This window comes from Rhinopithecus bieti, unplaced genomic scaffold (genome assembly GCF_001698545.2).
Source record: "Rhinopithecus bieti isolate Rb0 unplaced genomic scaffold, ASM169854v2 scaffold_9899, whole genome shotgun sequence".
In the NCBI taxonomy this organism is placed as follows: domain Eukaryota; kingdom Metazoa; phylum Chordata; class Mammalia; order Primates; family Cercopithecidae; genus Rhinopithecus; species Rhinopithecus bieti.
In genome coordinates this window covers 7,022,362-7,034,326 of record NW_016806979.1, presented here as the reverse complement: position 1 = coordinate 7,034,326, position 11,965 = coordinate 7,022,362, and the positions used below count along the sequence as shown (strand labels likewise).

General features: G+C 53.8%; 1 protein-coding gene across 7 annotated transcripts; it reads left to right on the top strand.

Moving 5' to 3' along the window:
* Positions 1-2,744: 2,744 nt before the first annotated feature.
* Positions 2,745-8,038, top strand: ANKLE1 (ankyrin repeat and LEM domain containing 1). Of its 7 annotated transcripts, none has more exons than XM_017879582.1 (9): positions 2,745-3,013; positions 3,121-3,273; positions 3,709-3,814; positions 3,925-4,063; positions 4,282-4,941; positions 5,146-5,323; positions 6,474-6,633; positions 6,724-6,862; positions 7,419-7,718. In XM_017879582.1, the coding sequence occupies exons 1-9, from the start codon at positions 2,823-2,825 to the stop codon at positions 7,589-7,591; spliced, it is 1,899 nt and encodes a 632-aa protein (XP_017735071.1). In that variant the 5' UTR covers positions 2,745-2,822; the 3' UTR covers positions 7,592-7,718. The 7 variants fall into 7 exon arrangements, with proteins under 7 accessions (XP_017735071.1, XP_017735069.1, XP_017735068.1 ...); XM_017879580.1 differs by having other exon boundaries at positions 4,282-5,019; XM_017879579.1 differs by having other exon boundaries at positions 2,745-3,043; positions 4,282-5,019.
* The last annotated feature ends 3,927 nt before the right edge of the window (positions 8,039-11,965 follow it).

The window sequence follows — 11,965 nt, the reverse complement described above, 5'->3', positions numbered from 1 at the left end:
GGGAGGGTACTACATGGTTGCCAGTCAATGTGCCCTGCTTACCCCCCAACAAATGGAAAGGTGTATGATGGCTCCAACCACTCCCCAGACCCCAATCCAGGTCAAGGCAGAGTTCTGTCAGCACCTGGATATGACTGGACTTCCTTGGGGGGTTACATGACCTTAAATTAAGAGCTAGTCCTGTGCCAGGGTTGTATGGTGTTCTGATCAGCCAGGCCTGGATCATACGTCCCTAAGGGGGAGGTTTAACAGCTCCATCAGCAGTATTGAGGCCATGATAGGAGGGTTGCCTGAGGCCAGGAGTTCAAGACCACCCTGGACAACATAGCAACATTTCCTGGCTCTACAGGAAATGCAAAAATTAGCCAGGCTTGGTGGCTCACGCCTGTGATTCCCAGCTGCTTGGGAGGCTGAAGTGGGAGGATCACTTGAGCCTAGGAGGTCAAGGCTGCAGTGAACTGTCATCGCAACACTGCACTCCAGCCTGGGCAACAGAGCAAGACTCTATCTCAAAAGTAAACACAAATAGCTTTATCGAGTGACTGCTTTTCCTCCCTATGAACATTTTTCGGGAACCTATTGCGTGTGTCAGACCCTTGTGCCCAAGCCCCTGTTCAGTCCCCGCATCAGCTTCGTTAGGATTCTCACATTTTGCAGGTGGGACACTAAGACTCAGAGGTCCAGCCCTCCAAAATACTGAAGTCCTAATTGCGCTGGATTAAAAATGGGCAACACAGAACGGGGCTGGAAATTTTTAAAAAGATTGTTTTTAAAGACAGGGTCTTGGCCAGGCGTGGTGGCTCATGGTTGTAATCCCGGTACTTTGGGAGGCCGAGGCAGGCAGATCACAAAGTCAGGAGTTCAAGACCAGCCTGACCAACATGGTGAAACCCTGTCTTTACTAAAAATACAAAAATTAGCCAGACGTGATGGTGCATGCCTGTAATCACAGCTACTGGGGAGGCTGAGGCAGGAGAATCTCTTGAACCTGGAAGGAGGAGGTTGCAGTGAGCTGAGATCACACCACTGCACTCCAGCCTGGGCAACAAGAACAAAACTCCGTCTCAAAAAATAAATAAATAAATAAATAAATAAATAAATAAATAAATAAATAATAAAGACAAGGTCTCTGCCTGTAATCCCAGCAGTTTGGGACGCTGAGGCAGGCAGATCACCTGAGGTCAGGAGTTCGAGACCAGCCTGGCCAACATGGTGAAACCCCATCTCTACTAAAAATACAAAAATTAGCTGAGTGTGGTGGCACATGCCTGTAATCCCAGCTACTCAGGAGGCCAAGGCAGGAGAATAACTTGAACCCGGGAGGCANCACTGCACTCCAGCCTGGGCAACAAGAACAAAACTCCGTCTCAAAAAATAAATAAATAAATAAATAAATAAATAAATAAATAAATAAATAATAAAGACAAGGTCTCTGCCTGTAATCCCAGCAGTTTGGGACGCTGAGGCAGGCAGATCACCTGAGGTCAGGAGCTCGAGACCAGCCTGGACAACATGGTGAAACCCCATCTCTACTAAAATACAAAAATTAGCTGAGTGTGGTGGCACATGCCTGTAATCCCAGCTACTCAGGAGGCCAAGGCAGGAGAATAACTTGAACCCGGGAGGCAAATGTTGCAGTGAGCCCAGATTGCGCCACTGCACTCCAGTCTGGGGGACTGAGTAAGATCTGTTTCAAAAACAACAACAACAACAACAACAACAACAACAACAAAAACCAAACAGACATGGCCTCACTCTGTTGCCCAGGCTGGTCTCAAACTCCTGCACTCACAAAAAGAAAGGAAAAATAACAAAAAACTAGTAGCCTCAAGCGATCCTCCCGCCTCAGCCTCCCAAAGCACTATGATTAAAGGCGTGAGCCGGGCCCTCGGCCTGGGAGTTGGAAATTAAAGCCTTTATTTTATGTATGTATGTATGTATGTATTTATTTTTTGAGACGGAGTCTCGCTCTGTCGCCCAGGCTGGAGTGCAGGGGCCAGATCTCAGCTCACTGTAAGCTCCGCCTCCGGGGTTTACGCCGTTCTCCTGCCTCAGCCTCCCAAGTAGCTGGGACTACAGGCGTCCGCCACCTCGCCCGGCTAGTTTTTTGTATTTTTTAGTAGAGACGGGGTTTCACTGTGTTAGCCAGGATGGTCTCGATCTCCTGACCTTGTGATCCACCCGTCTCGGCCTCCCAAAGTGCTGGGATTACAGGCTTGAGCCACCGCGCCCAGCCTGTATGTATGTATTTATTTATTTACTTGTTTATTTTCTGAGACAGAGTTTTGCTCTGTTGCCCAGGCTGGAGTGCAGTGGTGTGATCATGGCTTACTGCATCCTCGAACTTCCGGGCTCAGGAGATTCTACCAACTCAGCCTCCCAAGTAGCTGGGACCACAGGCGCAAGCCACCACGCCCGGCTAGTTTTTTGTATTTTTTGTAGGGACAGGGTTTATCCAAGTTCCCCAGGCTGATCTCGAACTCCAGAGCTCAAGCAACCCTCCTGCCTGGGCCTCCCGAAGTGCTGGGATTACAGGTGTGAGCCACCGTGCCCGGCCTAAGCCTCTCATAAGGCCGTGCGCCCTCCCAGAGGCCACCCTTGCAGAAGATTCCCTGAGACTTAACGACCTGCGGCACCCCGGACTTTCCTAATCGTAGCTCCACCCACTCGAGCCGGGTGCCTTCGTGTTTCCCGTTTTTAAATGAGATAGTGGCACACCCGGTGGCATCCTCCCTCCCGGGCTCTTATCGGCGGTCCCAGCCCCTGCTTGAGCGCCTCCGGGTGTCACGGGCCTCTGCGAACACCAAAGCTCTCGAACCCCGATGTGGACCCCGGTGCGGCGCGGGGCAGCCTGGCTAGGAATCCTGCTCACCCCGGGAGAGGGTACCCCGGAGCCGAGGGGCGGAGCGGCGCATGCCCACAAGCCCGCCGCGGGAAGTAGGAAATGGGCCCGCCAGGAGATGCGCTTCGGACCCCGCCAGGGCATGTGCTCCGAGGCCCGCCTGGCTCGCAGGTTGCGGGCGGCGCTGCGGGAGGAGGAGCCGTGGTGAGGGCGGGACGGGGGGCGGGCCAGGAGTGGGGGTCTTTGACCCGAGTCCACTCTGACCCTGGTGTTTGCAGGGCGGTAGAGGAGCTGCTTCGCTGCGGCGCGGACCCTAATTTGGTGTTGGAGGATGGCGCGGCGGCTGTGCACTTGGCGGCCGGAGCCCGGCACCCGCGTGGCCTGCGTTGCCTCGGGGCCCTACTGCGCCAAGGCGGGGACCCTAACGCTCGGTAAGGTAGAGCCTGGGTCCGGGGCGGGGTCTCCCCAAGCCGAAGTCTGGGAATCCGGGAAGGGGCGCCCCACCATCCCGGGCCAGGGCCTCGGAGCCCGAGGGTGGGGTTTGGGGGAATCTTGGGGAGGGAACTTGGGGCTCCAAGGGCAGGGGCTAGGGCTCGAGGGAGGCGCTGGGGCCCCAGACCGAGGGCGGGGAATGGGGCTGCGCTAGGACCAAGGGTTCGGATCTTGTGGTGGAGGCTCCAGGGTCAGACGACAGAGGTTTGGGTCCTGGCCTGAGGTCATAGCATTTAGGTTCCAAGGGCAGTGTCCCAGGGTGGACAGTGGAGATCGGGGGGCCGAGAACGAAGGCTCCGGGTCCCCAGAGCGGAGATTGGGATTCCTGCCAGGAGGCGGAGTCCGCAATGACCCCTCTTGCGCTGCCGCCCCAGATCTGTCGAGGCACTGACGCCGCTGCATGTGGCCGCTGCCTGGGGCTGCCGCCGCGGCCTGGAGCTGCTGCTGAGCCAAGGAGCGAACCCGGCGCTGCGCGACCAGGTTGGGAGGCACTGCGCGGGCAAAGAAAGGCTGGGCGAGCCCAGAGAGAGGGAGGGAGGGAAGGAAGGTAAGAGGGCCTCGAGAGCCCCCTGCTGACCGCGCCCCTGTAGGATGGACTCCGGCCGCTGGACCTGGCCCTGCAGCAGGGACACCTGGAGTGTGCGCGAGTCCTGCAAGATCTCGACATGCGGACCAGGACCCGGACCCGGATTGGGGCAGAGACCCAGGAGTCCGAGGCTGCACCTGGCAGTGAGTAGGGCCTGCAGGGCTGCTGGGGCTTGACTTCTGAAGACCAGTCCCTGGCATCCACTGTCTCCCCCACCCCGCCTATTGGTTCTCTTACGTCCACTATCTGTGGCCAGCTTTTTTGGCCTCAGACATTCCTATCTCCTTTTTATGTCTGATCCTATTCCCATTGCTGTCTCATCCCTCCTCCTCTCCTCTCTGACCCCCACTCTCACCTGCAGCTCCAGGCCTCTCTGGATCTCCTGATGAGATGCTGGACTCCATAGCACTCCAAACGCAGCCATGCAGAGGTGACAACAGGGACATGGGCTTGGAGGCTGACGCAGGACCCCCCAGCCTCCCTGTTCCCCTTGAAATTGTGGACAAAGATGGGAGCTCAGCGTCCCCTCCAGGGCACTGGGATTACAGCTCAGATGCCTCTTTCATCACAGCGGTTGAGGTCTCTGGAGCCGAGGACCCAGCCTCGGACACTCCCCCCTGGGCAGGGTCATTACCACCGATCAGGCAAGGACTTCTGCATGTTGTCCATGCCACCCAGAGGGTACCTAGGTCTCAGGGCACGGAGGCAGAGCTGAATGCCCATCTGCAGGCCCTGACTCTGACCCCACCAAATGCTGCTGGCTTCCAGTCCTCCCCTTCCTCCATGCCTCTCCTAGACAGGAGTCCAGCTCATAGCCCCCCACAGACACCACCCCCTGGAGCTTCTGACTGCCACGGCCTGTGGGAGCACCAGACATCCATTGATAGTGACATGGCCACGCTCTGGCTGACAGAGGATGAAGCAAGCTCTACAGGTGGCAGGGACCCTGTCAGCTCTTGCCAGGACCAGCCAGTCTCCATTGTGTCTGACTTGGAGTTGCTGCAGGGGCTCCAAGCGCTTGGTGAGAATCCTGGCCCTGTCACACCCTTCACCCGGCGATTCTACCTCCAGCAGCTGAAAGCAGCCCAGATTGCGCCTGGTTAGTCTCCCCAGGGCATATGGAATCCAGGGAGCCTCCAGGAATCTCCTAGAGAACCCCAGCTCTCAGCCCCATTTCCCTCCTCATCTCAGAATCATCCCTTCCTCCATCTCCCTTGACTTCCAGGCCCAGAGTTTTCAGGGCACAGCCTAGAACTGGCTGCAGCCCTGCGGACAGGCTGTATTCCAGACGTCCAGGCAGATGAAGATGCACTGGCCCAGCAGTTTGAGCAGCCAGATCCTGCCAGGAGGTGGCGGGAGGGGGTCGTGAAGTCTAGCTTCACATATCTGCTGCTGGACCCCAGGTACTTAGGGCAGGAAAGCCCCAGAAATGGAAGCTAGAAAATTTGGGGATTGGTTTTTATTCACTGTGTATCCTTAAGAAAGGGACTGGCCCTCTCTAATCATCAGCTTCTTCTTTTTTTTTTTAAGACAGAGTTTCACTCTTGTTGCCAAGGCTGGAATACAATGGTGCCGTCTCGGCTCACTGCAACCTCCATCTCCTGGCTTCAAACAATCCTCTTGTCTCAGCCTCTCAAGTAGCTGGGATTACAGGCACCCGCCACCACACCCGGCTAATTTTTGTATTTTTGGTAGAGACGAGGTTTAAACATGTTGGCCAGGCTGGTCTTGAACTCCTGACCTCAGGTAATCCGCCCACCCTGGCCTCCTAAAATGCTGGGATTACAGGCGTGAGCCACCACACCAGCCTCTTTTTTTTTTCCTTTTTTTTTTTCCTTTTTTATTTTTGAGGCGGATTCTCACACTTTCACCCAGGCTGGAATGTAGTAGTGCAGTCTTGGCCTCACTGCAACCTCTGCCTCCTGGGTTCAAGCGATTTTTGTGCCTCAGCCTCCCAAGTAGTTGGGATTACAGGCATATGCCACCATGCCTGGCTAATTTTTTTTGTAATTTTAGTAGATATGGGGTTTCACCATGTTGGCCAGACTGGTTTCAAACTCCTGGCCTCAAGTGATCCTCCCGCCTCGGCCTCCCAAAGTGTTGGGATTACAGGCGTGAGCCACCATGGCCAGCACTTTGGGAGGCTGAGGTGGGCAGATCACCTGAGGTCAGGAGTTAGAGACCAGCGTGATCAACATGGAGAAACCCCATTTCTACTAAAAATACAAGATTAGCCAGGCGTGTTGGCGCATGGCTGTAATCCCAGCTATTCGGGAGGCTGAGGCAGGAGAATCGCTTGAACCTGGGAGGTGGAGGTTGCAGTGAACTGAGATCGTGCCATTGGACTCCAGCCGGGAGAACAAGAGTGAAACTCTGTCTAAAAAAAAAAACAAAAATATATATTAAAAAAAAAGCAAGCTGCTGAATGTCTTTGGGGAGCCACTGCCTTTCTCTGATCCTGTAATCAGGAGTCACTAGACATATGACTTTAAGGACTGCCTCTGGGAACCACTCTATCCACTTTTCCTTGTCTGAGCTGCCCCCTTCATCCAGGGAGACTCAGGACCTGCCAGCCCGAGCCTTCTCACTGACCCCAGCTGAGCGCCTTCAGACTTTCGTCCGTGCCATCTTCTACGTGGGGAAAGGGACGAGGGCCCGGCCATATGTCCACCTTTGGGAAGCCCTTGGTCACCATGGGCGGTCAAGAAAACAGGTGTGAGGACAGGGATCAGGGTTCAGCGAGGGCAGTCAGGCCATGGGCAGGGGAGGGGATTGGGGGTGCTGACTCCAGACTCTGCCCTAGCCCCCCCAGGCCTGCCCCAAGGTGCGTCAGATCTTGGACATCTGGGCCAGTGGTTGCGGCGTTGTGTCCCTACATTGCTTCCAGCATGTGGTCGCTGTGGAGGCTTATACACGGGAGGCGTGTATTGTGGAAGCTCTAGGTGGGTGCCTGATACATAGAATGGGGGTCATATGAAAGGCATTTGGCTTTCTAGTTCCCTCATTTTTTTGCTTCTGAGGGGTGTTCATTTGTTGACTGAGGAATTATTGAGCACCAACTTTGAACCTGAACATGCATGTATTTTGCTCCACTGGTTTATCCCCACTCAAGGGCAATACACATTGGGTTTGCTGTCACATACTTTTTTGTGTGTGTGTGAGACTCTGTCGCCCAGGCTGGAGTGTGGTGGCATGATCCCAACTCACTGCAGCCTCTGCCTCCCAGGTTCAAGCGATTCTTGTGCCTCAGCCTCCCAAGTAGCTGGGATTACAGGCATATATCACCATATCATGCCAAGCTAAGTTCTGTATTTTTAGTAGAGATGGAATTTCACCATGTTGGCCAGGCTGTTCTTGAACTCCTGGCCTCATGTGATCTACCCAAAGTGTTGGGATTACAGGCGTGAGCCACCGTACCCAGCCGCCTGCTGTCACACACTTCTGGATGGGGAGGTGTCCCCATGGCTGCCCCTGTGACCTCACATCCAATTTCTCCAGGGATCCAGACGCTCACCAACCAGAAACAAGGGCACTGCTATGGAGTGGTGGCAGGCTGGCCACCTGCTCGTCGCCGGCGCTTGGGGGTGCACCTGCTGCACCGCGCCCTCCTCGTCTTCCTGGCTGAAGGCGAGCGACAGCTTCGTCCCCAGGACATCCAGGCCCGGGGCTGAGTGCTGGGGAGTTGGCCATCCAGCCTGGGAAGAAATGTTTGAATGTTCCAGCTGCCCCGTGCTGACAGCAGCCCCCATCTCTGGTTTCAGAAGGGGTGTGTGTGTGTGTGTGTGTGTGTGTGTGTGTAGGGAGCACCAGGGCAGATCTCCCCCAGTCTGAGAGAGGACTTTGTTACAGATGGTACTCCTAGAGGGGTAGTAAATAGTGAGCTCCCCGTCATGGAAGGAGGACAAGTAGGGAAGCAGAAGGTGCTTTGGAACAGTCCAGTGCTTCTGTCAGAGGCGTTTGAACCTGGGCAACTCCACCTTGAATAGAAGCTGGGTAAAATGAGGTTGAAACCTACTGGGCTGCATTCCCAGACGGTTAAAACATTCTAAGTCACAGGATGAGGTAGGAGGTCAGCACAAGATAATGGGTCATAAAGACTTTGCTGATAAAACAGGTTGCAGTAAAGAAGCCGGCCAAAACCCACCAATACCAAGATGGCGACAAGAGTGACCTCTGGTCGTCCTCATTGCTACACCCCCACCAGCGCCATGACAGTTTACAAATGCCATGGCTGGCCAGGCGCTGTGGCTTATGCCTGTAATCCTAGCACTTTGAATGGCGAAGGCAGGCAGATCACCTGAGGTCAGGAGTTCAAGACCAGCCTGGCCAACATGGTGAAACCCTGTCTCTACTAAAAATACAAAAATTATCTGGGCATGGTGGCACGTGCCTGTAATCCCAGCTAGTAGGTGGGCTGAGGCAGGAGGATCACTTGAACCTGGGAGGCGGAGGTTGCAGTGAGCTGAGATTGTGCCATTTCACTCCAACCTGGGCGACAGAGCGAGAGTCTGTCTCAAAGAAGCAAACAAAAGAACAAATGCCGTGTCAACGTCAGGACATTACCCTTTAGACCCTATATGGTCTAAAAAGGGGAGGCATGAATAATCCACCCCTTGTTTAGCATATCATCAAGAAATAACCATAAAAATGGGCAACCAGCAGCCTTGCCCTGTCTATGGAGTAGCCATTCTTTTATTCCTTTTGTTTCTTAATAAATTTGCTTTCACTATACTCTATGAAATCACCCTGGATTCTTTCTTTTTTTTTTTTTTCTTTTGAGACGGAGTCTCGCTCTGTCACCCAGGCTGGAGTGCAGTGGCCGGATCTCAGCTCACTGCAAGCTCCGCCTCCCGGGTTTACGCCATTCTCCTGCCTCAGCCTCCCGAGTAGCTGGGACTACAGGCACCAGCCACCCCGCCCGGCTAGCTTTTCTTGTATTTTTTTTTAGTAGATACGGGGTTTCACCGTGTTAGCCAGGATGGTCTCGAACTCCTGACCTCGTGATCCGCCCGTCTCAGCCTCCCAAAGTGCTGGGATTACAGGCTTGAGCCACCGCGCCCGGCCTTCCTGGATTTTTTCTAGTGTGAGATTGGAGAACCCTCTCTTGGGGTCTGGATCAGGACCCCTTTCTGGTAATACTTTGGCAGCTTGTTCCTGTCAAAATGGATAGAGCCTGCTCTTACCTCCCAGACATGGGACACCCACATGGCGGGATGGACTGGCAAATCTTCAGCTGCACTCAGGGTATCTACCCAGCTCAAGAGCCAAGTTCACTGCTACCCAGCCGTGAGACCTGGGACCAGTATTTAATCTGTCTGAGCCTGGGTTTCCTAGGTTGTACAGTGGGGGCAGTAAAGAGATGAAATGTGGTCATGTCAGGGCTGGGTGTCACGCCTGTTCTCCCGGCACTTTGGGAGGCTGAGGCAGGAGGATAGCATGAGCCCAGGAGTTTGAGACCAGCCTGGGCAACATAGCAAGACTCTCTCTCTACAAAAAGTAAAAACATTAGGCGGATGTGGTGGGTGGGCCTGTAGTCCCAGCTGCTTGGGAGCCTGAGGTGGGAAGATTGCTTGAGCCTGGGAGTTGGAGGTTGCAAGGAGCTACGATCACAGCACTGCACTCCAGCCTGGGCGATATCAAGATCCTGTCTCTTAAAAAAACTATTAAAATTTAAAAATAAGGTCATGTGAGCAAAGTGTGTGGCTCAGAGCCCAAAGTGTCTAGCAGTGCAGCCCAGGCGAAAACTTTCTGGAGGAAGGGGAGGTGTGGGGGCCCTGGAGAGGCTGCCTGTGTAATGAGGCGTGAGCAGGGCCAGGACCCTCTTCAGGATCACTGTGCAACCCCACCCTCTATAAAATGGGATTATTGGCCGGGCTCAGTGGCTCATGCCTATAATCCCAGCACTTTGGGAGGCTGAGGCGGGCAGATCATCTGAGGTCAGGAGTTCGAAGCCAGCCTGACCAACATGGAGAAACCCCATCTTTACTAAAAATACAAAAATTAACCAGGCGTGGTGGCACATGCCTGTAATCCCAGCTACTTGGGAGGCTGAGGCAGGAGAATCACTTGAACCCGGGAGGCGGTGGTTGTGGTGAGCTGATATCCGGCCATTGCACTCCAGCCTGGGCAACAAGAGCAAAACTTTGTCTCAAACAAAAAGGGTGGGGGGGGATTATTAATAATAACCCTGCAGGGCGTGGTGGCTCACGCCTGTAATCCTAGCTATTTGGGAGGCTGAAGCAGGTGGATCACCTGAGGTCAGGAGTTCAAGACCAGCCTGATCAACATGGTGAAACCCTGTCTCTACTAAATACAAAACATGAGCCGGGTGTGGTGGTGAGCGCCTGTGATTCCAGTTACTTGGGAGGCTGAGGCAGGAGAATCACTTGAACCTGGGAGGCGAAGGTTGCGATAAACAGAGATCGCGCCACTGCACCCCAGCCTGGCGAAAGAGTGAGACTCCATCTCAAATACTTCTACTACTACTACTACTACTACTACTACTACTACTACTACTACTACTACTAGTACTATAATAACCTGACTTCCAGCGATGCTACGAGACTTCAGATCATTCATGTGCAAAGATCTTCAGTAAATACGAAGTCGTCATCCTGGTGAGACATCAGGAGTCTGGTTTCGGGCGGGCAGGCGGGTCGAGGGCATTTAAGCTTCTGGAAGTCGCTTCTGCAAAGGGCCCCGTGGATTTAGGGACCTGGAGAGATCCGCTGCCTCATTGGCTTCAGGACCTGCCGGTCATCACGGCAGTTTAGCCAACCAGGTCCCTCAGGGGGCGGGCTGTGACCTGGGCCGAGTTTCCGCCGCCTTGCCACTGCTGAGCCGCTGGCTGTTCCTGGGGGAATGGCTGGTATTGTGATTAGGAGTCCAGTTTCTGGAGTGGGTTTGGGCTCCACCACTTGTAACTGACCCGAAGAAACCGTTCTCTGAGCTTCACTTTCCTCAAATGTAAAACAGGGGCCAGGGACCGTGGCTCACGCCTGTACTCCCATCACTTTGGGAGGCCGAGGCGGGTGGATCACCTGAGGTCAGGAATTCAAGATCAGCCTGGCCAACACGGTGAAACCCTGTCTCTACTAAAAATACAAAAATTAGCCGGGCGTGGTGGCGGGTGTCTGTAATCTCAGCTACTCAGGAGGCTGAGGCAAGAGAATCGCTTGATCCCAGGAGGCTGAGGCTGCAGTGAACCAAGATTGTGCCACTGCACTCCAGCTTGGGCAACAGAGCAAGACTCTGTCTCAAAAAAAAAAAAAAAAAAAAAAAAAAAAAAAAAAAAAAAAAAAAAAAAAAAAAAAAGTGTGAAATGGGGTTGTCTCCCAGGTGCCAAATCTAATGATAAAGCCACAGGAGTTATGACACTGTCCCATCGCCCCAGAATACAGAAACAGGACATTGGTAAAGAATCTAGAGCCCCCAGAAGAGATGGGATTTGTCTAACACAAGGTTTCCCAATCTTGGCTCTAATGACATTTGGGGTTGGCTTATTCTTTGCTGTGGGGTCTGTCCCGTGCATTGCAGGGTGATGAACAGCGTCCCTAGTCTCCATCCCCTAGAAGCCAGCAACACCCATGCACCCCCAAACATGGCGATTAAAAATGTCACCAGACTGCACTCCAGTCCGGGCGACAGAGTGAGACTCTGCCTCAAAAAAAAAAATGTCACCAGAAGTTGCCAATGGACACAATTGCCCCCCTGGTCTAAACTAAAGATGGAGCTCCCAAACCAGTGGGGAAAGGATAGAACCGAAGGAAAGATTTCCTCCCTCCTCCTGTAACACACAGGAACCACAGATAGGCCTAGATATACATGGATCAGAATAAAATGTAGGCGAGGTGCAGGGGCTCACGCCTGTAATCCCAGCACTTTGGGAGACCGAGGCGGGTGGATCACGAGGTCAGGAGTTCAAGACCAGCCTGGCCAAGATGGTGAAACCCCGTCTCTACTAAAATACAAAAGTAGCTGGGGCAGTGGCAGGCGACTGTAATCCCAGTTAGTCGGGTGGCTGAGGCAGGAGAATCGCTTCGACC

Bases quoted from the DNA above. Each gene is read 5' to 3' on its own strand.
- ANKLE1 (XM_017879578.1), top strand. From the start codon at position 2,823: ATGTGGACCCCGGTGCGGCGCGGGGCAGCCTGGCTAGGAATCCTGCTC. The intron at 3,047-3,120 runs GTGAGGGCGGGA...TGGTGTTTGCAG, and splicing joins CTGCGGGAGGAGGAGCCGTG to GGCGGTAGAGGAGCTGCTTC. The intron at 6,863-7,418 runs GTGGGTGCCTGA...CAATTTCTCCAG, and splicing joins GTGTATTGTGGAAGCTCTAG to GGATCCAGACGCTCACCAAC.